The 26,811-nt window shown below is 59.4% G+C and overlaps 2 protein-coding genes and 1 long non-coding RNA gene across 5 annotated transcripts in view; 2 read left to right on the forward strand and 1 right to left on the reverse strand.

The window, feature by feature from the left end:
• Positions 1-6,563: 6,563 nt before the first annotated feature.
• Positions 6,564-10,397, forward strand: LOC140696200 (uncharacterized). The gene is made up of 2 exons (XR_012072368.1): positions 6,564-7,220; positions 10,139-10,397. It is a non-coding gene; the product is annotated as an uncharacterized lncRNA (long non-coding RNA).
• On the forward strand, positions 7,220-10,397 carry BRD3OS (BRD3 opposite strand). Its single transcript, XM_031673714.2, has one exon. The coding sequence runs from the start codon at positions 7,632-7,634 to the stop codon at positions 7,884-7,886; it is 255 nt and encodes an 84-aa protein (XP_031529574.1). The 5' UTR covers positions 7,220-7,631; the 3' UTR covers positions 7,887-10,397.
• A 2,356-nt stretch (positions 10,398-12,753) lies between these two features.
• BRD3 (bromodomain containing 3) overlaps positions 12,754-26,811 on the reverse strand; it is a 32,846-nt gene continuing 18,788 nt past the window's right edge. For all 3 annotated transcript variants that reach the window (XM_072960503.1, XM_072960500.1, XM_072960502.1), the window contains exons 6-12: positions 25,422-25,793; positions 23,087-23,215; positions 20,843-21,034; positions 19,724-19,959; positions 16,547-16,839; positions 15,261-15,389; positions 12,754-13,583 (exon numbers count right to left, since the gene is read on the reverse strand). In XM_072960503.1, the coding sequence (XP_072816604.1) occupies positions 13,468-13,583; positions 15,261-15,389; positions 16,547-16,839; positions 19,724-19,959; positions 20,843-21,034; positions 23,087-23,215; positions 25,422-25,793 (1,467 nt within the window). In that variant the 3' untranslated portion in view covers positions 12,754-13,467. The remainder of the gene's footprint in view (positions 13,584-15,260; positions 15,390-16,546; positions 16,840-19,723; positions 19,960-20,842; positions 21,035-23,086; positions 23,216-25,421; positions 25,794-26,811) is intronic.

Consider the following 26,811-nt stretch of genomic DNA (forward strand, 5'->3'; position numbering starts at 1 on the left):
GGGATCGAAACTGGCTGAGACTGGTCTCCACGGTAGCCTGTGCTTAATGAGGCCGGAACGCCAGGACTTCACCAGCACGCCGCGGAAGGAGTCCGAGGGCTGGAGCGGAGGGGAGGGCTGGAGTCCACTCACCCCGTGTACCTGCCCACCTCTCCTCCCCTGCGGTTCCGGCACTGGGAACTGCATCAGCGAGGGGCACTGGGTCCTTGGAAATCTCTGTGGTCGCCGTGTCCGACCGGCCGAGTGTGGTGATGGGAAACCCTGGGGTCCCTGATTTCAGAGACCCTGGGGTCCTAGAGCAGCAGAGACAATGGCCAAAACCGAGGTGAGCCCCGCTCCTGAAAAGGGCGAGAGGGGCTAACACAGCCAGAAAGACCCGCCCATGTAGTCGACAGCCGCATCACGAGGAAAGAAGTCACCCACTGAAATGGTGCTTGGTCCCGAGAGCAGGAAGAACCCCAGGACTGGCGACCCCAGACCTGGTTTCAGGGGCCAACGTGGAGATCCACAGCCTCTCCCCCAGTTTCAGGCTTAAGCCAGCTTGCTGAGCCCGAGCCCGTGAGGGGCGAGGAGGCCCGGTCCCGGGAGGAAGGGGCCGCGCAGCCGCAAGGCGCGCCGTCGCTCTTTCTCCAGGCTCTCCGCCCCGGGCCCTGGGCCCGGCACCCACGGGCCGCGCCCCAGGGGCAGGCGTGCCGGGCCTCTGGGGCATTACTAGAGACTGGCTCTGAATTAGCACGAACTCCTGGGACATCTGTTCTCATTCTCTTTTGCCAAGAAATGAACCCCGCCACCTAACAACAGTTATCAATATCTCTCACGGCTCGGAGGATTTGCTGGCTCAGCTTGGTGATTCTGGCTTGAGGCCTCTCAGGTGCCCCAGGTGGCTGGGGGCTGGGGGCTGGAACTGGCCAGAGTCACCTGGAAGGCTGGCCGTCAGTTAGGATCTCAAGCTACTGACTAGGACACCTCCGAGAAGGCCCTCGTGTGGCCGGGGCTTCCACACGGCACGGCAGCTGAGTTCTAAGCGCAAGTATTCTGAGACACAGAGAGCCAGGGGAGACGTACCCCCATCTCTGGACCTAGCCGTGAAGCCACACGGTGTCACTTCTGCCACGTGAAAGGGTCACCAAGGCCAGCCCAGCCCGGGGGAGGACGATCCGGCTCCATTTTTGACAACAGGGCGTCAAGGAACTCGCGGACATGTTTAAACCCGTTACGGTCCATGCTCTGGCCGTGAACTGTTTGTACTTCTTGCACATGCAGAAGATCAATTTTTTTCTTACATGGAGTGCTAGGGACTGAACCCAGGACCCTGAGCATGCTAAGTGCACACTTTACCACTGAACTACACCCTCCCCACCCCATGCACAAGCAGAATAATTCACCCCTCCAAGACCCCACCCCAAAAGCTCGTCAATCTTGGCCTCGTGTTCTCAGCGTCAAGACCAGGTCCAGGGGCAAACAAGGCGGTGCAGGTGCATTTCATCAGGCTCGGCTCGTGCTGTGCAGTCTGTCCAAAGACTGACGGACTGAAGCCTGGGCATTGGCCCCCACCCACACACCCAACAGGCAAAGGCAGGACGGGCCTGAGTCGCTGCCCGAGAGGCTCCTGTTCAGAGCGAGGAGGCGGGGCCGGGGCGGAGGTGGGGACACACAGTGGTCCCAGGCCTGCAACATTCCTAAATTTCTGGGCACTTGATGACTTCCTTGAGGCTCGAGGGATGGTCCTCGTGGCTCCTGGCTCCATCCTTCCTTTCCCACGACCGCAGCTGCATTTGTTGCTAAACCTCCGGGTGTTGTTTGAGGAGTATGTTGTCATCAAGTCTGACTCCTGCCTCGAAGCCTGGGGGGTCAAGTCGTAGTCTAGTTTTGCACTTTCTCTGCCCCAGCAGGGCTGACGCTAGTGCGATGCTCTTAAGATCTGTGTGGGAAAGCGGGGATGGGAGAACGTAAAACACCACAAAGTTGGCTGCTCTTAATAAAAGTCAGCCTTGAAAAAAGAAGTGTCCCCGCGTCACTGCAAGCCTTTGGTCAGTTTCCCGAGCTGCAGAGAAGTTGGTTCCGGTGGGTTTTGCCTATCTTTCCTTGCCTTTGGGAAGGGGCAGAATCGGATTTCCTATTCCATTTGCGGACGTCTTGAGAAAGTGTTGATTCTTCTTTTAGAAACTGCCCACGGAGACGTGGTTCACAGGCGACTGCAGCGCACCCGTTTAAGGTGCGCGGGTCAAAGGCTTTCAGTATCGCCTCGGGATTATGCGAGCCTCACCCACTCTGATTTTAGCCTCACTGAAAGAAACCCCATCCCTGTTAGCCATCGTCCTCCCACTCCCCGCCCCAGCCCTGGGCAGCCATGGTTCTGCTTTCCGCCTCTGCAGGCTGCCCGGTCCCGGGCGTTTTATGTCTGAGCAGTCGGACAAGCTGCGCTCCTTGGTAGCTGGCTCACTTCGCTCTGCGCGATGCTGGCCAGCCTCACCTGTGCGGAGGCTGCATCAGCACTTCATTTCTTTCTTGTGCCTGAATGGTCCTCCACTGCGTTGGTCCACAGTGATTCTCCAGCTGTTCGCACCGGTTTAGCTGGACGGTTAAGCGCTTGGAAAGAAAAGGACTGGGAGCTTGGTGACAAGGAGCTCCGGGGAAGAGGCACTGGATGGACCTCTTAGAAAGGACACTGGCTGCGACCATCCCTGTGTCCTGGTGGAAGGATGTCTCCAAGGCCCATCCACTGCCGAGCAAGCTCTCAGTGATCAGATGGACACGAGGACCCTCCTGCCGAGGTTTTCAGCCTCTCATCCCAGCCAGTGCGGGGCCTGCTTGTCGGGCCGTGTGTAAAGTGATCGTGGTGGGAGGGGTGGAGGCTCAGCACAGAGGGCAGCATCACCTCCGCCCCTGAAGCTGACTTGCCCACCGCCAGCGCGGAGCCGACGCGGAGCCCCAGCACGGCACGCTCCCCGGGGACCCAGCCGTCCCAGAGGACTCCCCATGGCGGTGGGGGCAGAGACGCGGTCTCACCGGAATGCACGCAGACCCTGGGCTCGCCTTCCCCGCCCTTACCTCCTCGGCCGGCTCCACCGCCCCAGACTCGGGGTGGCCGCCATGCCCGTCCCGCCCCAGGGCTCCCGAACCAGGAGGGAAACGCTGGGCCACGGGGTCTCTCACTCGTGGGAGCCACTGGTCTTGCACTCGCCCCGTCACCCAGAGGGCCCGCCTGACAGAGTGTGAGCGGCCTGCAGAGTGAGAGCCGCACCCTTGGGAACCACGCCAGGAGGGCTGGAGGTCCCGGCTCACAGATTCAAGTGTATGCTCTGATCCGGAGAGACACCTGGTGCTGTCGCCCAGCCTGACCCCGGGTGTCTGGGAATCGGAGGGCGGAGGTGGCAGTGGCTCCTTGGACCTCCAGCAATGCCTCCCATCGGTTTTAATTCTGCCCCGCATCTTTGAGCTCTGATGACCTGGAAGTCCTGATGCTTCGGGGAGGGTTGGACCCGCCAGGGGGCACAGCAATGGCTTCTGCGATCTGGAGGAGGAAACTGTTGCTCGGGAGTCTGGGGTCACTGGATCCAAACGCTGAGAAGCGGGTCACCTTACCGGCTGGGGCGGTGGAGTCCTAATGCCAAGGAGAAAGTGAGCTGTCGCTTCGTGTTGAGGGCGTGAGAACCACGTCCGGAAGCCAGGGGCGTCGTCGCTGGTACATTTTAGTATTTCTGCCGCCAATAGCAAAGTTAATGGAAAGCTACAGCGTCCAAAGATAGACAGACAGACAGACAGATGGCAGGATAACAGGGTTTATGCCCTTCAGGAACGACGGTGTACGTCAGCCCACTAGCTGAAGAAATCTTGGCCAGCTGATCCTACTGAGGGCGAAGAAGAGGCCTTGTGACGGTCACAGAGAGCAGCACAGTAGCACCAGTGCCTGCGTCCCCTGCCTGGAGGCATGCACACACTCGCACCGGCCACTCTTCCACATTTGCATCTATTTACATTATATATTAAGGATCTCTACATTTGTATCCACCTCATTCCCCGTGTGATTTTCAGTGCGTTTTGTTGGAAGCTAACTTTCCAGTTTAGTTTCAGGTAGAACAACATTCAGACAGGAGACTGAGGAGGAGAAGCAAAGAACACAGCCCAGAGGCAGACGCTACAGCAGCGGGACCTCGTACCCCCTCTGTCTGGGGAGGTGGGGAGACTGTCTTCCTCCTTTTTTCTTATTTTTTCAATTGAAGGCTAATTGATTTGCCATGTTTCAGGTGTACAGCAAAGTGAGTCAGCCATGCACGCACACATGCATGTGTATGTTCTTTCTCTGACTCTTTTCCATTATCGGTTATTACAAGGTGTTGAATACAGTCCCCTGTGCCGTAGAGGAAGGCCTCGTGGTTTAGCTGTTTTGTACACAGTGGTGTACATCTGTTAAACCCCAGTTCCGAGTCTGTCCCTCCCCCTGCCTCTGTCCCCTTCGGTAACCATAAACTTATTTTCTATGTCTGTGAGTCTGCTTCTGTTTTGTAAATAAGTTCATTTGTATCAGGTTTTTTTTTTTGATTCCCCATATACATGATATCATACAATATTTGTCTTTCTCTGTCTGGCTTACTTCACTTAGTGTGATCATCTCTAGGTCCACCCATGTTGCTGCAGCTGGCATTATTTTATTCCTTTGTATGGCTGAGTAGTGTTCCATTCTATGCATCTACCACATCTTTATCCATTCATCTGTCGCTGGTGAGACTGTTTCATTCTTGAATCAAAGAGAGTTGCATCTTGTTAGGCAGAAATGGAGAGTTAGGGTCTTTTTGTTTCTTCGTTTTGCTTTTATTGCATGGAGGCTCAGACATGGGTAGAAATGTACATACAAACGGCAGGACTGTGCCCGTGAGGGCGATTTTGCCTGCCGCCAGTAAACCTCTCCCATTAACGCAGATCTAAATGTCCTTCGCCCTCTGCTTTGTGTTGCAGGGAGCAGGGGGCTCCACCCGGAGAGGGTGCTGGAGATGAGAATGCTGGAGGAGGGAGCGCGACCTTGCTCTCTGCTCCCTGCTAGCTTCCCGTCAGCGTGCAGTCCCCTGGCGACAATTCTTCACGTTTCCTTTTCTGAAGTAGCAGCTGAATCCAGTCTGCAGTTTTTCCAATGGGTACAGAATCCACAAGGCCGCCACTCAGGGGCAGCAGCTGGCTGGCACCCCCTGCTCAGGGTCTAGTCCTGGCCCTGCTGGGAGCCTATTTTTGATGCAGAGACACCAGCTCCAGCTGCCGGTGTCCCCACCTCAAAACTCTGAGTTTCAGCTCTTTGGTGTCCCTCCTTTAAGTCTCTACATTCTCATAATTCCATCCTCTTCTCTTTGGTCTTTTAGCTGCTAAGGTGGCAGTTGCTTCCTGCAGTTACTACCTAGAGATGTTACAGAGGTCTTTATTTTATTCTGAAAGTTACCTACTTAACAACTTTGTACCTAGTGATCAGTTTCTTCTATTAATTCCTCTCTGGTCAAATCACTGGCGTGATTTCCTCTTCCAGCTGGACCCTAAGTCCCTTATCAACGATATATATTGCAAATTTCTTCTCACCTCTGTGACTTTCCTTTTCACTCATTTTTTCCCTTTCTTTCTTTCTTTATTGGGGTATAGTCAGCTTACAGTGTTGTGTCAACTTCTGGTGTACAGCACAATGCCATACATGGATATACATATATCCATTTTCATATTCACTCATTTTTAAAGTAAGTTTTTAGATTTTAACCTAGGAAAGTTTTAGGTTTATATAAAAATTGCAAAGACAATACAAGTGTTTCCATATACCCCACATATACACCATACCTGTGTACATTATCTTGTATATTTAAGGCTGTCTGGCGTATGGTCAGTTTTTGTAGATGTTCTGTGTCCTCGTGAAGAATGGCATTCTACAGTTGTGGGTTCAGTGTTCTATGAATGTCCCGTACGTGGACCTCCTTAATTAGCATTTGAGGAAAACTGTGAAAAGGAAACTTCAGTAAGGAAAAGGACAGGTAACAAACGAGAGTGTTACTGGAGCATGCTTTGGAGGTGGAGTGCTTAATTTTCATGGCAGTGTGGGGACCTGGCCCGGCTGGCTGACATGAGTCAGTCAGAGACCTATTTTTAAGAGCGTACCCCCGGCACAACACTGAATTATTAAAAATAATTGCATCAATTACTAGGGGCAAGAATGCGAACAGCAACAGCAGTGGCAGACGTACACAAGCAGCAGTAGCACAAAACCACCATCAACACGAGGCTAAGACCAACAACAACGTAGGAGCGAACTGGGCGCAGGGCTCCTCCAGAGGCCCCGCCCCCAGCGGGAGGCCCCGCCCCCCCGCGGGGCGATCGATGGCTCCGGCTCGTGGCGCCGGCCTGCCCGGGCTCGGCGCTCGGCTCGGCATGCCTGCGGCGCTGCCATGGAGACGCGGCCAGCGGGCGCCGCCCGGCGGGAGGCGTCCAGCCCGGGGTCCGCGCGTCGCCGAGGCCCCACCGCGCGGGTGACACGAGCCGGAGGGTGGGGGGCGCGGGGCGCAGCCCCGGGGAGGGCGGGGCCGCGCAGGAGGACGAGCCCGCACGGCGGGGCCGCGCGGCGGGGCGGGGGGGGCGCCCCGGCTCGGCTTTCACCCGGCGTCGTGCTCCTCTCCGGCCCAGGGGCCTCCCGGGGGCGTGGAGCAGAAAGGAGGGGGTACCAGCGTCCCCGGCACGGGCAGGTCGGGCCCCCGAACCCGTGTCCCGTCGGGCTCTTGGGACCTCCGTCGTAGGTCTGGACATTAACGCCCCAACGGGCGGTTTCCCCGGGATCGCCGCCCCCCCCACCCCGCGCCCCCGCTTAGTTAGTGGAAGGCCTGGGCTGAGGCGCAGGTCTGCCTCTTAAGCCCAGGCCCCCTGTGCGCATCCCCAGGGCGCGCGCGACTGCAGAAGCGACGCGCGGTGGCAGCGTGGCCTGACGCTCTGACCCCCAGAGTTAAGAGCGATTCTGCCACTGCTGTTGGGGCCCTTTTCTCCCCAACACCTGACAGCACGTTTGTTTGTTTGCAGCATCACCTCCGGGAAGAGTTGAAGACTAGCCAGAAAAAAAAAAAAGCACTGGACAAATGCTGGTTCCAAAACCATGACCGGTGTCAGCACACCTCTGCTGAGTTGAAAGCCGAGCGGGGAGCCCTGAGAGGGGCTGCTGTCAGTTTCCGTCTCCTTGTACGGGGCCGTTTCACTGGGGACACTAGGTTCGTCTTTTCAGATGAGGTGCTCCAAGCCGCGCTGTCAGAATCGCAGCAGACACCTGGCACGTGTCCCCTGTCCACTCCACAGCTAGTGACACGCACACAGCCGTCCCGGGGAAACGCTGCGGCCGGGGCGCCGGTGACCTGCTTGCTGTCTCACGTGTGGTTCTTAGGTGTGTTTTCAGAATGCTCGGAGGTGCCTCTCAAGTTTCCTTGCAAAGAACTCACATAAGGGTGTGGCCTCCGAGTGGCCTGAATTTCTCATTTCCACCATTAAGTTAAGTAAGGAATCCTCAAACTCAAGAGCTGAGAAGCATGTGCATTTAGTGCAAAGCAGCTGGCGGCTGTCCACGAGGACTGGCTCAGAGGGGCCTGGTCCACGGGAGCCCAGGAGAGGGAAGGCTCCGGCCCGTGATGAGCGGCCGCGTCCCACTGGCGGAGAAAGCCCTGTCTGAAGGCTACGCCCGGCTCCGGTACCGGGACACGTCCTTGCTGATCTGGCAGCAGCAGCAGCAGAAGTTGGAATCTGTGCCGCCGGGGACGTACCTGAGCAGGAGCCGAAGCATGTGGTACTCACAGTACGGAAACGAGGCCATCCTAGTCCGGGACAGAAACAAGCTCGAGGTCTCCCGGGACACGGGGCAGTCCAAGTTCTGCACGATCATGTGATTCTGGGGTGGAAAACCGGTCCCAGGCTCCAAGCTGTCTTGCTGACTCCTAGTCCTTACCGGGAGGTTTTGAACAGTGAACAAGACTGAGATGTAGTGGAGGGACCCAAGAATCTCGGAGATGGTGCCCCAGCCCGCGAGCAGTCAGGGGGCTGGGGGACTGGGCTTCCGGGCTCCTTCTGACCTCCCAGGCGCTGCAGGCACAGCCCAGCCTGGGGCACTCTAGATGCAGCTTTGGTTATGCTTCCAAAGAAATCAAGCAAGAGTGACGCCGCAGTTGCAGACAGCCCTTCCACATACTCAGAGGTGGTTTTTAGGATTCACTTCTGCCTGGTAAAGAATGGGTCAGAGCTAGAAACGGGGTGGAACTGGCATCATGTGTGGTCGAAAACCCACTTGCAGGACCAAGGTGGACTTCCCTTAAATGGTCAGCAGCTGTGGCATTTCACCGGGAACTTTGTGGCCCTTGAATTTTGATTCTAATTGTGAAACTGATTGCGTGTGATGCATCGTGTATGTAGCTTCTATACTGGCCTCCTAATACTTGAGACTTGAGGGCAAATGCATCCAAAAAACATCAGGGAAACCCCAAATCCATTAAGTTACACACCAGTTGCTTACAGGGATTTCAAATTTAATCACAGCGCTTCAAAAGGCAGGTTCTCAGCTGACAGTATTTCAGCCTCCTTGCCCTGAGCGTTGGTCATTGTGTGTTGGTCATTACCACACACCGGCAGCCTCGGCCCCCCTTGGACGGTTTTCCACGTCATTTTGAAAGGCTCTGCTGCCTGCTGGAATTAAAGCCCACGTGGCAAGGCCAGTGTGGAAGGATCTTTTGTCGAAGTCAAGTCTTCTTTGCTAAATACATCTTTAGGGGCCCCTTCCTGCCTCACTCCTTATTTTTATGTGCTTGTCCGTGGTCACTTGGCTTTCAGCTTTTTCCTAACAGTAACACCTAAAGATTGCTGAAAACCCCAACAAGGAAATACAAGAGGCAAATCCCAGCGTCCTCCCCAGAGGCAGCACGGTCAGCGGCGGGGAGGGCGTGTGTGCTGCTTGTCCTGCCACTGTTTTCCTCGCTCAGCCGTACAGGCAGGGCATTTCCATCACGCTTTGAACGGCTGGGTGGCCGTGCTCCTGGTGGGCAGAGGCCTTCCTGCTGGCCACGCACACGGTGCATCTGGAGCTTCACCGTGTGTGGTTCTTTGGGCCGGTGTGCAAGTCAGCTAGCAGACAGCATCCCCCCCGATCAGACATCCAGCCAGGGGACATCTGGCTGAGAGTCCCCTCTTGCGTGCTGCCTTAGGTCAGAAGGCTGGAAGTCACATGTCCTTCAGTGCCTCCCGGAGCTGAAGAGGATGGCCTGGTGCATCTACAGAGTCAGGCCTCTGATAGTGGAACTCCCCAGTAGACAGGCCTTGTCAGCATCTCTGCTGTCCTTCAACTTGAGCCCTGTTTGGGAAGAAAGCGAACTCAAGCGTACCTGCAGCGCCTCTGTACGGCGCACTAGACTAACCTAGACGTGCCGTGGCCGGGGCAGCCCCACGCAGAGGGCGGCAGCCAGGAAAGCAAGCCCTGGTCGTACGCACAGGTGACTGCCGTGCCCCGGGCTCCCGCAGACAGCTGGCGCTAAGCAGCTTAACATGCAGGGAGGGCCCATCTGCGTCAGGGTGCCTGGGTGGCTGGCCTCCCCGGCTGAGGTGGACACGGCCCAGCCAGTCCCCGTTCTAGGGGAGCTTGGGCTGGGTAAGAGAGGGCCAGGGGTCTGAGCCAGGTGACGTGTGCCCCCGAGGGAATGCAGTGAGGTGCCGGAGGAGGGCGGCCTAGGGCCTGGACTTGGGCAGAGCCCTCTCCTCCAGGGCGGTTCTGCCAGGCTTGGCTCACGCAGCCTGACTGCTTTGGAAACAGTGTCAGAACTCGCATTTGTCTCCACCGCCCCTCATCCTTCACTGATGCCTCCACCGTGTGCCGGGTCCCATGTGGTGGGGGGACCCAGCGTGCCCACCAGCTTGACAGGGCTCTATGGGGATGTCTGGGCCAGCCAGGCGAGTGTTAGATGCCTCTAGTCTCAGAAACCGCCTGGGCGCGGACTGAGGGTGCAGCGGGGACACAGACGCCCTATCCTGCACGTCTGCGAAGGCAGGTGGCTCGTGCAGAGTCACACCCCTAGACCCGGGGCCCTCAACCCCGGGCCTCCCCGCTGGGCAGAGGACCACAGCCACGACCTCTTAAAACCTCCTTCTGATGCTTCAGGTGTTCCTGCCAGGAGCTGAGGGATGTGAGAACCAGGGCTGCATCCCGTCGTCCGCGCTGGTGAGGGGAGAAGGGAGGCCAGAGAGCACGGGAAAAGGAACATCCAGGTGCCTCTTTTTTTCTTTCTTTTATTATGAAAACAAAACAAATGCCCCAGGAGAAGGGTCCATGGTTACCAGAAACATCAAAGAGTACTTTCTACCATTTTTATTCTGTTGTGTTGAGGCCAGCATTGCAATAAACAAGCTAACACTACTTACATTGGACTCATTTTCAGTAACTGACATTTACAGGAATATACTAGGAACGGCACTAAAAAGGTTAAGAAAAGTTACGGTCAACTTGCATGCACGTCGTACAGAAAAGTAACGCTTTAAATACAAACAAGGAAGCTTCCTGGAAGTGCTGCGCCAGTATGGAGGAACAGCGCTACACTGGGTGTGACAAATCTTTTTATCGTGGGTGATGGCTTTTCCCAAAGGACGCTGATAAAAGATGTGAACGCTGCAAAAGAACAAAAACAAAAGCAAACAAACAAAAAAGAAAACGTGTGTCAACAGTCTGTACGCAAGATGAGTGAGCGAGGGTCTCTGGAGTTCAGTTAACACCCGAAGCCCGCCCCGGGCCTCCAGGGGTTTCCAAAGCCGCTTCCACTTCCTGCGCGTGGCCAGCCTACTTAACCCGGCCCTTTCCCCCGAAAGCCTGCCCTGCAGTTCTGGGCCCTGGAGCAGCTCTGCTTTCCAACACAAGAGAAGTGGAAATGGTGAACACTCACAAGCTGACCTCAGGGGGAGGGGGGAAGAGGTCCCCCAAAACTCTGCAGTCAGTTCTCAAGCCTGGACAGGAAGCCCTTAAAAACTGCGGCACGGATGAACTACACCTGCTCAGCACGGACGCCGCCCTTGGGGAGCGTCAGAGCCAGTGGAGCTCTGGAAGCGAGGGGCACAGGTGGTTTGAGGACTCTCCCCTCGCACAGAACCAGGGTGTCCAGAGACGCTCCGCTTAGCCAGTGCTAAGCCCTAGGGCCAGGAGTGCCCCACCGAGCGGCCAGCATGGCGACCCCTCCCGCTCGCGGGAGCCCCCAGCCCCGTCTGTTTGCTCCCCAGACCCGTGCCTGCCGCCCCTGCCCCCGAGATCCCTCTCAAGACCTGGCGACTCTGCTGTGTAGTAATCGCTTCCATTGAGTTTAAATTCTCCAGTAAACATCTGATTAGGCAACACCTTCGAAGAACGGGGCAACTTTTAAAAATGGCAAGTTTAAAATCCATTTGTGTTTTTATTATAAACAAGACTTCGTGAAAAATTTAACAGGCTGGCTCAAAACTCACCAAATGCCAGAATCACTGGCAGTAAGATAACTGGCAAACTGCCACCCGCTGCCTCAGCAGCCCTCCACACCCTTCCGCACCCATCCGAGGGGTCCTTGGCCACAAGGGCTGGCGGGACCCGAGCTGACTTTATGATTTATAAAAATCGCCAGGTATTAGGATGCCAAGGACTAGTCCGCCTGTCCACCCTGAAGGCTGGCAGAAGGACCTGGCCCCTGGACAGGAGGCCAGGCCAGCCATGGCTCCCCGCAGCACCTGCCTCGGGGAGGTCCTCATAGGAACGCTTGGGAGAATGCCCCCTTTCAGTCACTTCTGTGCTGACTGCAAAATGCACAGGCAGAGAGCCCCTGGGGAGTCTCGAGGGAAGGAACCCTCCTGGGGCCAGAGGCTCCTCCACCCCGGAGAGAGAAGACAGGCCAGGGAGGGGAGGGCCAGGCCACTGACGGCCGGCTGGAAGACTGCCGTGGGGGCCGCACCCCTCCCCTGGAGGCTGGGGGGCGAGGCGGCGCCCACCCCGGGGCCCGGGCACTCCCAGCCGAAGCCGCAGTGCTCAGGGCTCAGGCGGGCGGCGCGGGGTGTCCCAGGACTCAAAGGCTACGTGGCAGCCTCCGGAGAAAACAAACCCAAGCATAACCTTCTGTTAAACTCTGTATATTATTATTATTTTTTTTTTTACAATAGAAAGTTAAAAAATCAAGACTTAGATTTACTATACATTTCTCTCTCTGATTACAAAGCTTATATCATATAGCTGGGGTTCCCTAAGCTGAATTCTTTTAAAACAGTCCCGAAGAGACCAGCGGTGAACACAGAAGAGCTAAGCAGAGTGGAAACGAAGAGCGCGCCGCGGCTGGAGGCCGCCTCTACCTGTAAGTCTCCAAATTTCAGACACACACACACGCACACACGAAAGAACGAAACGAAGACCCGACGGTCCCGGGAGCGCGCGCCGCCGTGGCCGTGGCCGTGGCCGTGACGTGACTGAGCACCGCGGGGGGGCAGGGAGCTAGCACCTGGGGGCGGGCCCCGTCCGGCAGGCCCCGGGCTCGCCTCACAGCACTTAAAAGGCCTGCATCTCTGCTGCTTCTTAAAAATGCGTTTCTTTTGCAGTTTTTTCTTTTCTTTAAAAAAAAAAGACCAATGATGTTAATAAATAAAGTTCTCATATATACACGGAGCTGGGCAGGCGGCTCCGGAGTGTGCGGCGGGGGCAGCACTCACGAGCTGGGGATGCACGTCGGGCAGGCCTTTTGTAGAAAACTGCTAAACCTTACAAAAAAAGTCTCCTTTTGTTTTTTTTAAATTTTTTTTTTGTTTTTTTTTTTTTAAAGTTGAGGTAAAAGTTTCAGTGTTTGGAAACCTGTGCACTGCGCACGCAGCCACCGTGTTCCCTCCCAGGAGCTCCCGACGCCGCAGAGACCGGGCGGACTCGCCGCGGCGCCCCGCACCCACCCCGCCCCGAGCGCTCTGGCTGGTGCCCGGCTGGCGCCCCGCTCGGCCCAGCCCTGGCTCTCCCGGCAGGCAGGCAGAGCCCTCGGACATGAGGGCCGGGGCCCAGGCCCCCAGGGGTGCAGATGCCGCCGGCCATGCCGAGCTAACCGCCTTCAAACACGGTGCAGTCTCGGAGAACCTCCCGTGAAGAGACCCTGGGGCTACAGACCAGCCGGAACGAGGGGAGGGCTTCTCCAAGAGGCTTCAGACACACCTTACACATTTCTCTACGGCCATCAGGTCAGAGCCTGAAGGCAGTCACCTCCGAGGGATCGAATTCAGTTACGAAGGAAAGACTTTATGCCCGTTCACAGCTTCTCACAGAGCCTCACGTCCACACACAAGAGGGCTTTGACCTATTAAAGCAAGAACTGGAAGAGAGCGTAACACTGAGTCAAGGAGAGAACCCGCACACCATGAACAAAAGGAGTGTATTAACCCGAGAAGGGGCGCTGCAGGTCCCGGCGGGCGGCGGCGGCGGCTCCGGTCGTGCTCGTGGGGAGGGCGCGTCTACTCCGAGTCGCTGCTGTCCGAGCTGGAGCCGCTGGAGCTGCTGCTCCCGGACGCCGAGGAGCTGCTGCTGCTGAGCCGGCTCGGCCCCCCGGGGGGCACAGGGCCGGGCTTCTCTGGGGGAGACGCAGCGGGTGAGCGGCCTGCCCCCCAGCCCACACGCCCAGAGCCCGCCCGGGGGCCCCTCCGCTCACACCACCCGCGCCACGGCCCACGCGGTCCCACCCCTGTGGTTTAGTGAGCAGTGACAAACGCCCGGGGAAATGCATCAGCGCACTGAGGCGGCTGTGACAGCACAAGGAACGCATTGGCCACCGTGCCGTTCCTGGCGGAGAGCGCCTCAAGCCCTCAGGTCTCCTCAGAGGCAAGACTGCCTTTAATCACTTACAAGGAGCTCCTTCAAGATCACACCCCGGTTTGTGCTAATGAGTGGCTGAAGGTGAGGCCGCCAGATGGCCGCGGGACAAGGGCTGGTCACCAAGAAGACCAAGTGATTGGGGGGTGGGAACGCTCAGCTCCCCCAGCACCAGAGACAGCGCCATAAAAGCTCCCGACTCAGATGGCTTCCAGGTGTGAAGACACAGGTGCGGGAGTGTGGTGTGCTGGGGAGGGCGTGGAAGCGCCCCGCCCCGCCCCCATACCCTGCCCATGACTCCCATTTGGCTGTTCCTGAATTGTATCCTTTATAACAAACCATACTGGGTTTCACTCCTCATTCCTAAGTTCTGTGAGCCACTCCAGCAAACTCTCAACCTGAGGGAAGGGTTGTGGGAACCCCTGAGGTACAGCCCGCCAGCCAAAGGCGCTGGAGGCCTGGCCCTGCACTGGCATCTGCGGTGGGGGCAGTCCTGTGGGGGCTGAGGGCCTGCACTAGCCCCGAGCAGGCAGTGTCAGCGCTGAGCTGAGCTGCTGGATGGCCAGCTTGTGTCAGAGACTGGCGACCTGGTGTGAGGAAAACCTACACATTTGGCATCAGACATGTGAACAAAAACAGCTCAAAGGTCAACACATGTAAGTGTGCTTAGAAACTGGGGAAAAATGAATGCAACCTGCTAAGAGAACCTAGGGGGTATGGACGGAGGGGCTGGCGGAGCAGTATGAGGCAGCCGCCCACCCTGCCCTTCCCAGGATGAGCTCGGGGCCTCTTGGCCCCACCCTGGCCCTGGGCATGCAGGGCCCGGCAATGGTGGCACCCGGCTGCTGCAGGGTCAAGATGGGCCCTAGACTGTGACCGCTGCCTGGGCCCTCATGCCCCTGGGGCCAGGAGAAGAGGTCTGCCCTTTCTCACAGGCCCCAGAGAAAGGAGGCAAGGAATCCATCACCTGCTCACCCAAAGTGAGACCCCACAGTCCACAAAGTGCAGGGCCTGGGGGCTGGAAGTCAGAGCCTCCTACGATGCCGGTTAATTGGCTGGGAACTGGTGTTACTATCTGGGGACTGCCAGAAAGCTCTCTGCTAGGCGCCAGGACCCACTGACACTGCGGAGTGGGGCTCCCGTCCCTCCCAAGTTGTGGGGTCTGGCCCCCAAAGACCACAGCTGGGCCCTACCAAAGAGCCCTCTCCTAGGAGCTCCGGAAAGCGGTGCTTCCACAGGCGCCTCCCATCTGCTCAGCTCCGCTCCAGGGCCAGGGTCCTGGTGCCCCATTTTCAGGAAGGGAAATCAGGGTTTCAGGAGGGTAACAGCCTCCTCCGGGGGAACACGGCGGGCTAAGAGGTGGACCCCCATGTGCACACCAGGCCTGCTGCCCACTGCCCTTGCCAGCCCTCCCGTGGGCGGCGGCCCGCGAAGGTACCTCTCTTGGCGGGCTTCTTGCTGTTGCTCAGCTGCCCGCTGACGTCCTGCAGCCGCCTCTCCAGCTCCTTCTTCTTTTCCTGAGCCAGCTCCTCCTTCGACTTGGCCGCCTGCTTCTTCCCGCTGGTCGCTGTGGAAGAGTACGGGAGCTGAGGCCGCTAGCGGACAGCGGCGGGCGGCCCAGTGGTGGCGCGGCCCCCAGGGGCTGATGCCAAGCTCCCGAGGGGCCAAAGTGACTAAGCAGACACGGCATCCCTGCCCGCCTGGCTCTTCCTTTAGAACCACAGGACTCCCAAGGAGGGCCAGACCGCTCCCGCTCCTGTCGGAGCAACGGCGGGACGCGTGCGCCTCCGCAGAGCCCTGTGCGAAGGGCAGAATCATCGCCAGAGCCCGGGCCTCTGACCCTGGTCCTCCTCCACCGCAGCCACGGCTCTCCCTGGGCCTCAGGGAGGCCCGGACTCTGCCCTGAGCCCAGTCCGCCACCTGGCACGCCTGCAGCACCACCTCTGAGTCCCCCAGCAACTTACCGAAGGTCAAGTGTGCCTGACTGCCGGGGCAGCCCATGCTCCGTCCAGGAGAAGGCACTGCCCCGGCGGCACACGAGGACACGCACCCCGAGGGGCCACACGCAAGCCCAGGTGCAGCCTGCATGCTCCTCAGGGCCGGGCGGCTGCCCCGTCCTCCTGCCGCCTGAGGGCAGCCTGTGCTCACGCTCCCCAGGACCCGCTGACCCAGGCAGTGACTCGCTCCTGTCCAGTGAAGTCAGCGACTTCCCGGGGAGCCCGAGCGATCGTCCATGCTGGGAGGCCTCTGGACCCTCAACCCCCAGCAAAAGGGAACCGGTCTGCCCAGGCAGGGGACCACCGGCAGGTCACCTGCAGCCCAGGCCCCAAATGGAGTCGCAGGGAGGCTTGTGGTGGGAGTCCCCACCAGAATGTGAGTGAATCGGGCTGGGGGCCGACCTCGGGGTCCTGCCCGCTCTGGTGAAGGCTGAGGCACACGAGTGCTGCCCACCTGCCTGGGAGCAGGGGAGGAAGCGCTCCGGCTGGGGGGGGACTGCAGCCGGTCTCAGCCAAGCCCCTCGCCCCTGGCTGAGCAGACAGACAGAAGCTGCATCCTTGTGTCCTCAGGGCAGGAAGGCGGTGAGGAGCGCAGCAGCCGGAGACCCGCTCCCACTCCCCTCTGGAAGCTGCCTGGCTCCCACCCCACACCGGGACCGGAGGAGCGATGGGGACAGGGGGGCGGAGCAGGGAGGGGCCGCAGCAACGCTCTGCCCTGACAACTTACAGAATGGCTTCCTCTGCTTTTTCTGTAAACAAGACTTGACGTATCTCTCTAGCTCCCGCAAAGTAGTGGGTTTCAGAGTCTCAAAGTCAATCTCTATCTCGTCGGGGTTGGAGTCCCTGAGCGAGGGCTCCCGGGACTGGATGATGTGCACCACGCGGCCCAGCTTCTCCCCCGGCAGCCGGTTGATGTCCAGGCTGAGCTGCCGCTTCTCGTCGTAGCTCATGGGCAGCCCCTCCTCTTCCTCCTCCGAGTCGTAGGAGGCCGACGCCTGCCTGCCGCCCTTCTTCGGCTGTCTGAGACAGAAGGCAGGGGGCGTCGGCTGAAGCCCCCGAGCCCTGCCCTAGGCCCTCCCCCTCCAGGACCAGGCCCCCTGACCAAGGGGCAGCCCAAAGCAGTGCCCCAGACAGAGAAGCCAGGCCACTGCCGGGAGACTGCACGTGTGTCTTCAGGGACGTGGAAGACCCAGCGAGAGGTCACAGCAGAGGCCGCCCCCGGCTGGGGGTGGCCTGGGCCAGGAAACAGCCGTGGCAGTCAGCTCCCCTCAAAACCCCACAGGCACCACAAGCTCAACAGGTCAAACTCGCCCCAAATTCAAATAGCCCGAAAGAAGGCAGGAAAGGGGGCAAAGGAATAATTAAAAAAACAAAAACAAAAACAGGACAGACAGCAAATAACGGAACAGGAGACGGAAATCCAAGTGTATCAGTAATCACGTTAAACATAAATGGTCCAAACACTCCAATTAAAAGAAAAGGGTGATCAGATCAGACGAGACCCAAACCCAATTTACACGGTGTCTACACAAGCCCCCCTTTAAATATAATGACAAGAGTCGTTAAAAGTAACAAGACGGGGGGCTGTGCCACGTGAACACTACTCGAAAGAAAACCGCAGCAGCTGTGACCACTTCAGACAAAGGAGGCCTCAGGGAAAAGCGGGGCGCTGCAAAGCGACCGAAGGGTCCACCGACCCAGGACGCCACAGTCCTTGCGTGTGTGCAGCTAAAGCCAGGCTTCAGAATAGATAAGAGCTGACACAACGAAGGGGAAGCAGAGAGTCTGCAACTATAGGTGGAGAGTTCAGCCACTCTCTCTCGGTAATTAATAAAACAAAAGGCAAGAACAGAAAAGACCCCAATGACACCACCAAACCGAATTCTTAATTAACATGTTTTTGCCTTTTAGAGTTTTTAAGATTTTTTCCCTCCTGACATTTATACCAGACGTCAGCCAATGCAGGAGAATATGCATTCTTTTCCAGTCCACATGGAACATGCACCAGGACACACCACATTCTGGGCCATTAAGTGAATCTTAACCAGTTGAAAAATACAAAGTATGTTCTCTGATCCTAGAAACCAGTAACGGGAAAACATCTGGAAGAAAGCCTCAGATATTTGAAATTAAGCAACGTGCTTCTCAATGACCGGTGTTAAGGAGAGCCTGAAAGGAAACTGAAAAACGTTTTGCACTAAATGAAACCACAACATGTCAAATTTGTGGGGTCCATACAGCTAAAGCAGCCTTTAGGTGCAAATTCATAGCATTAAGATGCTAGTATTTTTTTTTTAAAGTTCTGAAATCAATAATAATCTAAGCTTCTATTTTAACAAGGTAGAAAAAGAAAAACCAATTAAGTCCAAATCAAGAAAGGGAAACGGCAGAAGACAGACCAGAAATGAAAGAAAAAGAAAAGAGAAAAACCGGTGAAGTCAAACGCTAGTTCTCTGAACAACCAGTGAAACTGACCGACCTCTCTCTGGATTCACTGAAGAAAAGACACAAGTGACCAACACCAGGGACGAAGGAGGACACATCCCGACAGACCCGGAAGATGCTGAAGGATGAGGGAGCGTCACAAACCCATGGTGAGGTGCAGTGCACGCATCCCAAAGCTGACTCGAGAAGAAACCGGTAACCTGACCGGCCTTTATCTACTGAATAAAAAGGACTGAATTTGTGGTTAGAAACCTTCCAACAGCACAGACTCCAGGCGCAGACAGCTTCACTGGTGAACTCCATCAAACACTTGGAACTGACACGCACTCTACAAACCTGCCCAGAAAACAGAAGAGAAGGGAACACGCCCCTACTCGTTCTTGATACCAAAACCAGAGGCACAACAGGAAACCTGACTCCTGCCTCCCCCTCCAAAAGGGAGGGAGGGAGGAGAGAACTCCGACTGCTCTCACTGCCCACTCGGTGGCTCCGTGTGCCCTTCTTCTGACTTCCAGCACCAAGGCCTGTCCACTCCGCCTCACAAACAGTTCTCAAAGCAACACGTTTCCACCCCCACGGCCGCACCGGCCTCTCTTGCCTCTGTGACCCCAATAACCTCCAAAGGGGAGGAACCGTCCACCCAATCCTGCCTCCACTAACCCATTCCCCACACGGGCCAGGCCTGGCCGCTTCCAGCTGAGACGTTTCATGAATCCCCTTCATCTGCTCGGAGAACAGGACGCAGACACCTCGACAGAGCCGGTGACCTCAGCAGCCTCGCCACTCCCTCCTCCCGGCCCGGCCTGTTCTTCTGCGGGACTGACCTTGTCCTAATTCTCAGCAGGAATACAATCTACTGGTCTCCACGGCTCTGTGCCTGCTCTTCCTGATTCTTGGAACCCCATCCTGACCCTCTGTGCAGCTGTCACCCCCTCCTCCAGGAAGCCCTCCTTCTACCTCCGGTCCTGAATGCCTCCCTCACTGCCCTCACCTCCCTCTGTCGTCCCTGCTGGTCTGTGGCTGGCATTCCTCGGGCCAGCGCCTGGCCACGGAGGGAGCTAAAGCAAAGGTCGTGGGGACCAGAGGCCTCACTGTGCGTCAAGGCCTGGTCCCACCACCTGACCCTCTGCCCACCAGCTAAGCCGGGAACGGAGTGCCAAGAGCCCCAGGCCTCCCACAGGAAACTCCCGAGCCCAGATCAGGAAACTGCCCCAAAGCCTCGAGACACTGAGGTCCACGCCAGGCGGTGTGACCGCTCCAGTGCCTGTGATGGAGGCCGGCCCCACAGGGGGCTGGGTGGCGCCCTGCACAGCCCAGTCTTCCCAGCAGAGACCCTGGTCCCCAGACCTCTCCACGAGGCGGGCAGGACAAGGGCCGGCAGCCCCGGCCCGTCTCCTGTAGCAGCCCCGGGACCGGGGCACGGGCTGCGCACAGGCACCCTCCCACCACAGGCGCCCACCTGCCGGCCGCCGTCGTGCTGCTGGCCCTCTTGGCGGGCGCCCTCCTCTGCGGGGGCTGCCTGGCAGGCGGGGCGGCCTTGGCCTTCCTCTCCTCCTCGGGCCTGGCCTTGTGCCTGTCCTTGTCCTTGTCCCTGTCCTTGTCCTTCCTCTTCTTCTCCTTCTTCTCCTTCCTCCTCTTTGGCTTGCTCACCGGGGCCTGAGACAGGGCGGCCAGCTGCTCGTGCACGGCCTTCAGCTGCAAGACACAGGCGGCTGAGGGGGCGCCCCGGGGCGGCCTCTGCTGCGCAGGGAGGGGGCCGGGGAGCCCCGGGCCTCGGTCTCCCCGCCAGGACGGGCACCCCGGAAGGACTCGGTACACGGTAGCTCTGTCCTTCTTCCTAGTTTTCATTTCCCAGATAAGCAAGGGTCTCTAGAGAGAGGTCTGAACGCCTGCGCAAAGGAGATTCTCCCCAGCCGCCCGTGGGCAGCCGCTGGCCCGTACCCAGCCTGCCGTGCGGCTGGCGGCGTGCTACGTGCGGGACGTGCTGCTCGCTCCAGCGGCCCCCCGAGGGCGTGGGAGGCCCCCGGCCCGACGGCTGCCCCCCGGGGGCCTCGTCCCTGTACTGTCATGTCTGATGCGGCCCAGCTCAGAGGCTCTGCCCCACTCTACTATGCGGTCTCCTCCCTGCGGGAGGCCCCAGAAATCTAGCCCCTCTTGGTCCCATGTTGCAAATTAGGAGAGTGAAGAGGGTGGGGAGGACCGATTTACAGGTGGGCAGAGGCTGAGGCAGGACACCCTCGTTCCCATAGGAGCCGCGGCGCCTGGCCCACCTCAGCGTAACCAGCTGCTGGGGCCAGCCAGGATGCGGCTTCTGCAGGTGCCTCCCTGAACTTCCTGGAGCAGGGAGTGGCACCCAGGACTCCAGGGACATCCCGACATAGTCAGGCTCACGTGGCCCCAGGCCTACAGGCGCTACTGAGGGCGCCCCCAGAGCTGACACCTTCCCTGGGTCCCCTCCCCCATGGTGAAGGATGGTGGTGACTTGGAGGGGGGGGGACGTGACCAGAGCAAACCTCGGGTCGAGGCTGGTCAGGACTGGGTCATGGTCCTGTTTCAGCCCCCAGCCCCGGCCGCCCACCTGCTCCTGCAGCTCCGCCAGCCTGGTGGCCCGCTCCTCCTCCGAGTCTGAGCTGCCTGAGTCCGACGAGCTCTCCTCGCTGCTGCGGCTGCTCTCGGTGCCCTTGCTGACCACAGGGGCCGCGGGGGCGGGCAGTGCGGGCGCCTCCACCGGCTCATCGGGCATCTTGGCAAACCGCATCTCAAACACATCCTGTGGGAGAGCAGAGGCCACCTGAGGTCCTGGACACCCATGGGCGGCCCCTCTGAGTCGGGGAGACTGGGCCACCTCCAGCTTGCCCTCTGTCCCACCCTCCCTCCTCAGGCACTGAGTGCCGGTCCTGGGGCAGGGAACACAGGGCCGACGGCCAGACACAGCCTCCAAGGAGCCAGCACACAAGCTCTCTGGCTGGACACGCACGCCTCCGGCAGGAGACTTGTATGTCCTTCAGCATCCAGGCCGAGGCGGCCACCTTCTGCCAAACAGCGAGGGGGCCTTCCCAGGACCCAGCCACGGGATCTGGAGCCGGCCCACGCCTTCCCGCATCCTTCCTCTGTGACCTACTGCATCAGCCCCTCTGCTCTTTGAGTTAGGTCCCAAAGTTGGCTCGAGAAGCAGTCCTATCAAAACTGCCAGCACCTCGCAGCCTTGGGAACGTGCTGGGCGAGGGTCCCCATCCCCTGCTGGCCCAGGTTCACCGCAGATGGGACGAGTGGCTGCGAAGGGAGGGTCTCTTTGCCGAGCTTACACGCCTGAATCCACGTACACCTGGTTTACACACATGCGCTGCAGCCCCACTGATCGGGTGTCCCGCTCTTGAAAGAGCCTACTGTGCGTCTGGGCCCCCAGAATCCCCTCCTGGTATAAAGATGTCTCAGAGCTACGCTGCCACACAGAGCTGCGGCCTGGCCTCCTCTGGGCAGAAGGCCCCCCGAGGGCACCGACCTGGTGGCCGCCGCAGCAATGGGCTCTAGCCCGAGCCTGACTTACACAGCCGGCCGCGCAATTACTAAATTGTCATCAGCAGTGAAGACCCCAGCCTCTGTGGCTGCACTGCGGACACCAACTTTCATGGGAACAGAGTCAGAGCTGCCGGCCTGGGGACTCCGCCCCCAGCGCCACCTGGTTTCTTTACAAAGCAGTTTATGAGGTTCAGGAGTGTCACAGAGCAATGACTGTGCGGGGCTTGGCAAAGCCCTTTGGCTTCATGACCCAGTGGGGATGGTCTCGGTACACAACCTGGGTCCTGGGGGCTTCCTCTGGTGGACTGGGACCACTGGGACTCTCTGCCACATTTCCCAGCAGGGACAGCGCGCAGCAGCCAGAGCTGGGAAAGGCCTGCGGCAGGGCCCACAGGCACGAGGAAGGGAAGACAGGTCGGCAGGACCGAGGCAGGGAAGGAGGCTCCTCCTGCACCCCCGCGGGGGGCCGGGGCCTGAAGGATGCTCCTGAGCTACCGCGTGGGGTTTCCAGAAGGGTCCTGAGAGGGAGCTGGGAACGGCTTGTGGAACAAACCACCTGGGTCCTCTGAAAAGAAAACTACCGGGGTGGGTGTCCATCCACTTTTTTACTCTTTCCTCCAAAAAGAATGTCTTCTGAGTGTATCACGTTTAAAACAGAGGTGCTATTATTTATCAAGGCAACAGCCCACGTGATTGCAAAGAGAATAAAGAACAGATTCCGTGTACTGACCCAGGTAAAAATCCATGGCAGCCCCCAGGCTCTGACAGATGACCCCACACACGCACACACACAGCCCGTGTGTGAGATCTGTGTGCACGGACACCAAGTCCCGCCACTGCAGGCCAGACTGCGCTTCCCAGCAGGCCCCACGTTTCTCCCACACACCATCCGCCTTGTCGCCAGGAGAGCTGCAGGCAGGCTGCACACAGTCATCACCAGCACAGCACCCACGTGCTGCGCCGGCGGGCTCGCAGCGAAGAGCAGGGAGACAGACACCTGCCTTCTCTCTGTCTCCGCCCTACCACCGCCATCCTCGCCCGCTCACTGCTGCTACCCAGGCCTGCAGCACCTGGGAGGCTGAAACTGGCCCATTCGCCACCACGTCCCTGGGAAGCAGGTAGGGGGCCCAGCTGCCACTTAACCGCCACCAAAGAGAAACACGATTTGGGGATGAGGCCCCCGACCCCACAAGGCCCCACGCCTTCCAGGCTGGATGTTCTTGGTGACCCCTGTGTCTCTCCTGGGTGTCTGCCCTGATCCCACCTGCGCCAGAAGCCCGGCCCCACGGAGCACCTCAGTTACCTGCAGCTTCCTGGCCATGGCCACCACCTCGTGGTCTGGGGGGTTGTACTTGTAACAGTTGGAGAACATGAGCCGGATGTCGGCTGCGAAGCCCTGCGCGTCCGGGTACTCGCGGCCGTCCATCTTCCTCTGCAACACACAAGCCTTGGGTGTGAGGCCACCGCCTGACCCCGCTCGCCCGACTCGGGGCCTCTGCATGGCCACAGCCACGGCCAGCCTGAGACCTCGTCCGGGAGCCCAGGGAGGAGCAGAGAGGGGGCTAGAGGGCTTGGAGTGGGGTCTGGGACCCCACAGACAGACAGACGCCCTGGCTGAAAGGAAAAGGTGCTCCCAGGAGTCCTGGCCCCACGGCCACCACCCCTGTCCTCACCCAGAGCTCCCAGCTCCACGCTTGGGGCGACTCTCCACGCACGTCAGTCCCTGTCTGCAGGAGCTGCAGGGCCCTGAGGAACGTCTGGTGAAAACCTGCTCTCTACCAACCTGGGGGGACCTACGCAGTTCAGGGAATGAGACATCTAATGTCTTCCCTCCTGAGAATCCAGGTGCTGGGAGCCAGCCTGCCTTCACAGAAGCAGCAGATGGTCCCGGCCGCCCCACCGGGAAAAGCTGGTGGCAGGCATGCTGCACGTGGGGCACAGAGTGTGTCCAGCGAGGGACGCCACGAGGCGGACACTGAGAACCAGCTGGCAATCGGGCAGACTGCCTGCAAGGGACTGAGCTCCCCCTGCCTGGACGGGTTCACAGAAAGCTCACCTCCTGTCAGGGGTACGAGGTGCCCCTGCCCCCGAGGGCCCTGCTTCGCTGCAGCAGGACATCGTTGCTGGAGCCCCGCCACCTGTCTCACTTGCACCGAGACTGACAAAACCCCGGACCTGATGGAGGGGCTGATAGTGCCCCGACTCCAGGGCCTGCAGCCTCTCCAGCCTAGAACACACCTCCCTTCTCTGGCCCTTGGAGAGCTTCCAATGGCACTGTGGCTGCCTGGCTCCGGCCCTCTGCACAGCCTCCCCATTCGAGGGTGACTCAGCAAGGGAGGACAAACGGGCACCTGAGACCCTCTCAACTTCCGTGAAATTCTTGGGCTCCAATCCTAATTTGGCCACCAGTCACTTTCCTGGTGTATCTGGGAGCCTGAGTACCGCTGCCCCATGGTCAAAACCTTCTCCAGAAGAACCGGCCTGAGTCAGGAGTTAATCAGGAAAGACGGACCCAACCATTAGCTCAAATCATCTCTGGAAAGGAGGGGGGCCAATGGCGCCAGAGGTGAGGTCTCCCCTCCACCTGCCTCTGCTCTGCTTGGATTTTTATGACCCAATGTCTGTATTTTACTCACACAGATGGGGGAAAAAAAAAGAAAAGTAGTTGCCCCTCCTGGGCTCCCAGGGCGGGGCCCCAGCACCACTGAGCCTGTCTGAGGAAGCCGGCGCCCCCGCCCTCACAATTAGGATGAGGGTCAGAGACAGTGAGGACACTGCTGGGTCACCAGCCCAGCCGGGCCCGCCTGACTCGGCCAGTTCCCAGGAGCCACTGCTCTGGACGGCCGGCCCGGCCCGCCCCCGGGGGAAGGAAGACTTCCTACGAGATTCAGCCCCAGGGTGGTGGTCCTGGGACACAGGGCAGACTGCCAGAGACCAGCAGTTTAGGGCCCAGACCCAGGTGATGGCAACAGATCACGTCCCCCTTCATGGGGGCACCTTTCCAGGGTCAGCCAGGCCCCAAGCCAGGGGCATGCCTCCGACTGTCCGAGACCGAGCCAGGCGGAAAGAAGACAGCCGCACCGGGGCCAGAGCCCAATGTGGGAGCTCACGGAAGACCTGTGGGAGCCCAGCGTTGCCCCAGATTAGTTAACCGCAGCCCCACTCTCTCGTCGCGGCCTCGTCAAGGCTCTCTCCTCTGCTTGCAAGCACCTGGCCTGACCTGAAGCAAAGGACCAGGGAGGAGCTCCCGGGGCAAGAAGAGCCTGGCCGGGAATTGGGAGGCCTGGGCTCCAGTCTCAGCTCTGACACCTCCACGTCCGGGGCCCGCTTCTGTTAAGTGAGGGAGCAGAGCCCGGAAAGGGCCTCCTAGCCTGGCATTACAGAAACAGGCAAACGCACTACAGTGGAAATAAGACGAAATAACGAATCCGGATTCAGGAGGAACAGATGACAAGGAAGCTGCAGATGAAGTGACCGGCGGGCAGAGCGGACCTTCCTCCGTGACTCTGCTAGGCCCGAGCTGGGGCCCCTGGCAGCCCTGAGGCCGTGTTTGCCGGCGGTCGAGCCCGCAAAGGATGCCAGCACCACGCCAGGTGCTGCCTGGCCCGGGGGGGAGGCCCCGGCCTGCGCCCCCGTACCTTGACGGTGCTCAGGTCCATTGGGTGCTTGATGATGTCGTGGTAGTCGTGCAGCTCCAGGGCCTCGGCGTCCACTGGCTTGTAGAAGGGCCAGGCGTAGGCCGCGTGCTTCTTGGACAGCATCTCCTTGAGGATGCTGTCGCAGTGCCGCAGGTGCTCCGAGAGCCGGCCCCTCTTGCCCGCGTGCTGGGGCACCTCGCCGTCCTCCAGGTCCTTCTTGGGTGGCTTGATGGGGCGGCCCCCGCTCTCCCGCCGTGCAACCACCTTGGCCTGCTTAGGGTCCGACAGCGGTGGGGGCGACTCGCTGCGGCTGGCGGTGATGGCCGACGTTGTGGGCGTGGTGGTGTCCGCTTTCCGCTTCACGCCCTTCTTCTGTGACAGCGAGAGGACAGTGAGCCCCAGGACCCACACCCGCTGTCAGGACCAGCACCGCCGCGGCAACGCCCCCGAGTGCCGACCACCTCCAGGCACCGAGCGAAGCAACGACATGCACGGCCGCCCCGCGCCGCACACGATGCCGAGGCTCAGGGGGGCCCCGCGGCCGGCCTGAGGTCACACAGCTGGCGGTGGTGAGGCTGGACTCTGAAGCTACCCCTGGGCTGCCTGAGATCCCCCTGAGCCCCCAGGCCCTGCAGTCACGGTGGGTGCTCACCACCCCAGCGACGTGAGGCGCAACACGCGGCCCACTGCACCCCACCAGCACCCAGGCCCGGTCGAGCCAAGGCTCAGGGACCAGCACGACCGAGGATTGCCACCTCGTGGGACTCGGGCTCAGGGACAGCAGAGATGAGAGGAACCCTGCTCAGAAAGGCCACAGGGTCCATCCCAGATGAGGGCCTCAAAGCTGGCTGCAGGACAAAGGGCTCCAGAAGAGCATGCGGGCAGCGGGGCGGGGCGGGGGCAGCGGGGACGCAGGCAGCAGCACGAGGTTTGGGACCAAGGACTCCCGGGGCCTGAGTGTATGGGCAGGTCTGGACTGGACCCTGAAGGCAGCGGAGTGGGAGAAAGACTGCCCGCACAGGAGGAAACACTGAAACGCCTGAGGGAGCCCTCCGTGGGTGTCCAGGGCAGATGCTCACACGGATGTGTCCGGTGAGTGACAGCACGTCTCGTGCCTGGGGGTCCCAGCCGCCGGGACCTGTTCTGCAGCCAGGGCTCAGGGCGACCCCGAGACCAGCTCAGATGGGGGGAGGAGCCCTGGGAGCCCCGAGCCCCCAGACCTCTGCTGTCTGGAACGCCACCATGGTCGCTGCCCCAGCCAAGCTGCCGCCCCCAGGCTGGCAGGGCATGAGCCAGCTCCCACACACACTGAGGGGCGCCCACGGGAGGCCAAGCACGTGCCACAGAGGCCCCGGGGCTCATCCGGCCATGGCAAACGGGACATGCTCCG

This window comes from Vicugna pacos, chromosome 4 (assembly GCF_048564905.1).
Source record: "Vicugna pacos chromosome 4, VicPac4, whole genome shotgun sequence".
In the NCBI taxonomy this organism is placed as follows: Eukaryota; Metazoa; Chordata; class Mammalia; order Artiodactyla; family Camelidae; genus Vicugna; species Vicugna pacos.

Coding starts and splice junctions, on each gene's coding strand:
- BRD3OS (XM_031673714.2), top strand. CDS start 7,632: ATGAGCGGCCGCGTCCCACTGGCGGAGAAAGCCCTGTCTGAAGGCTAC.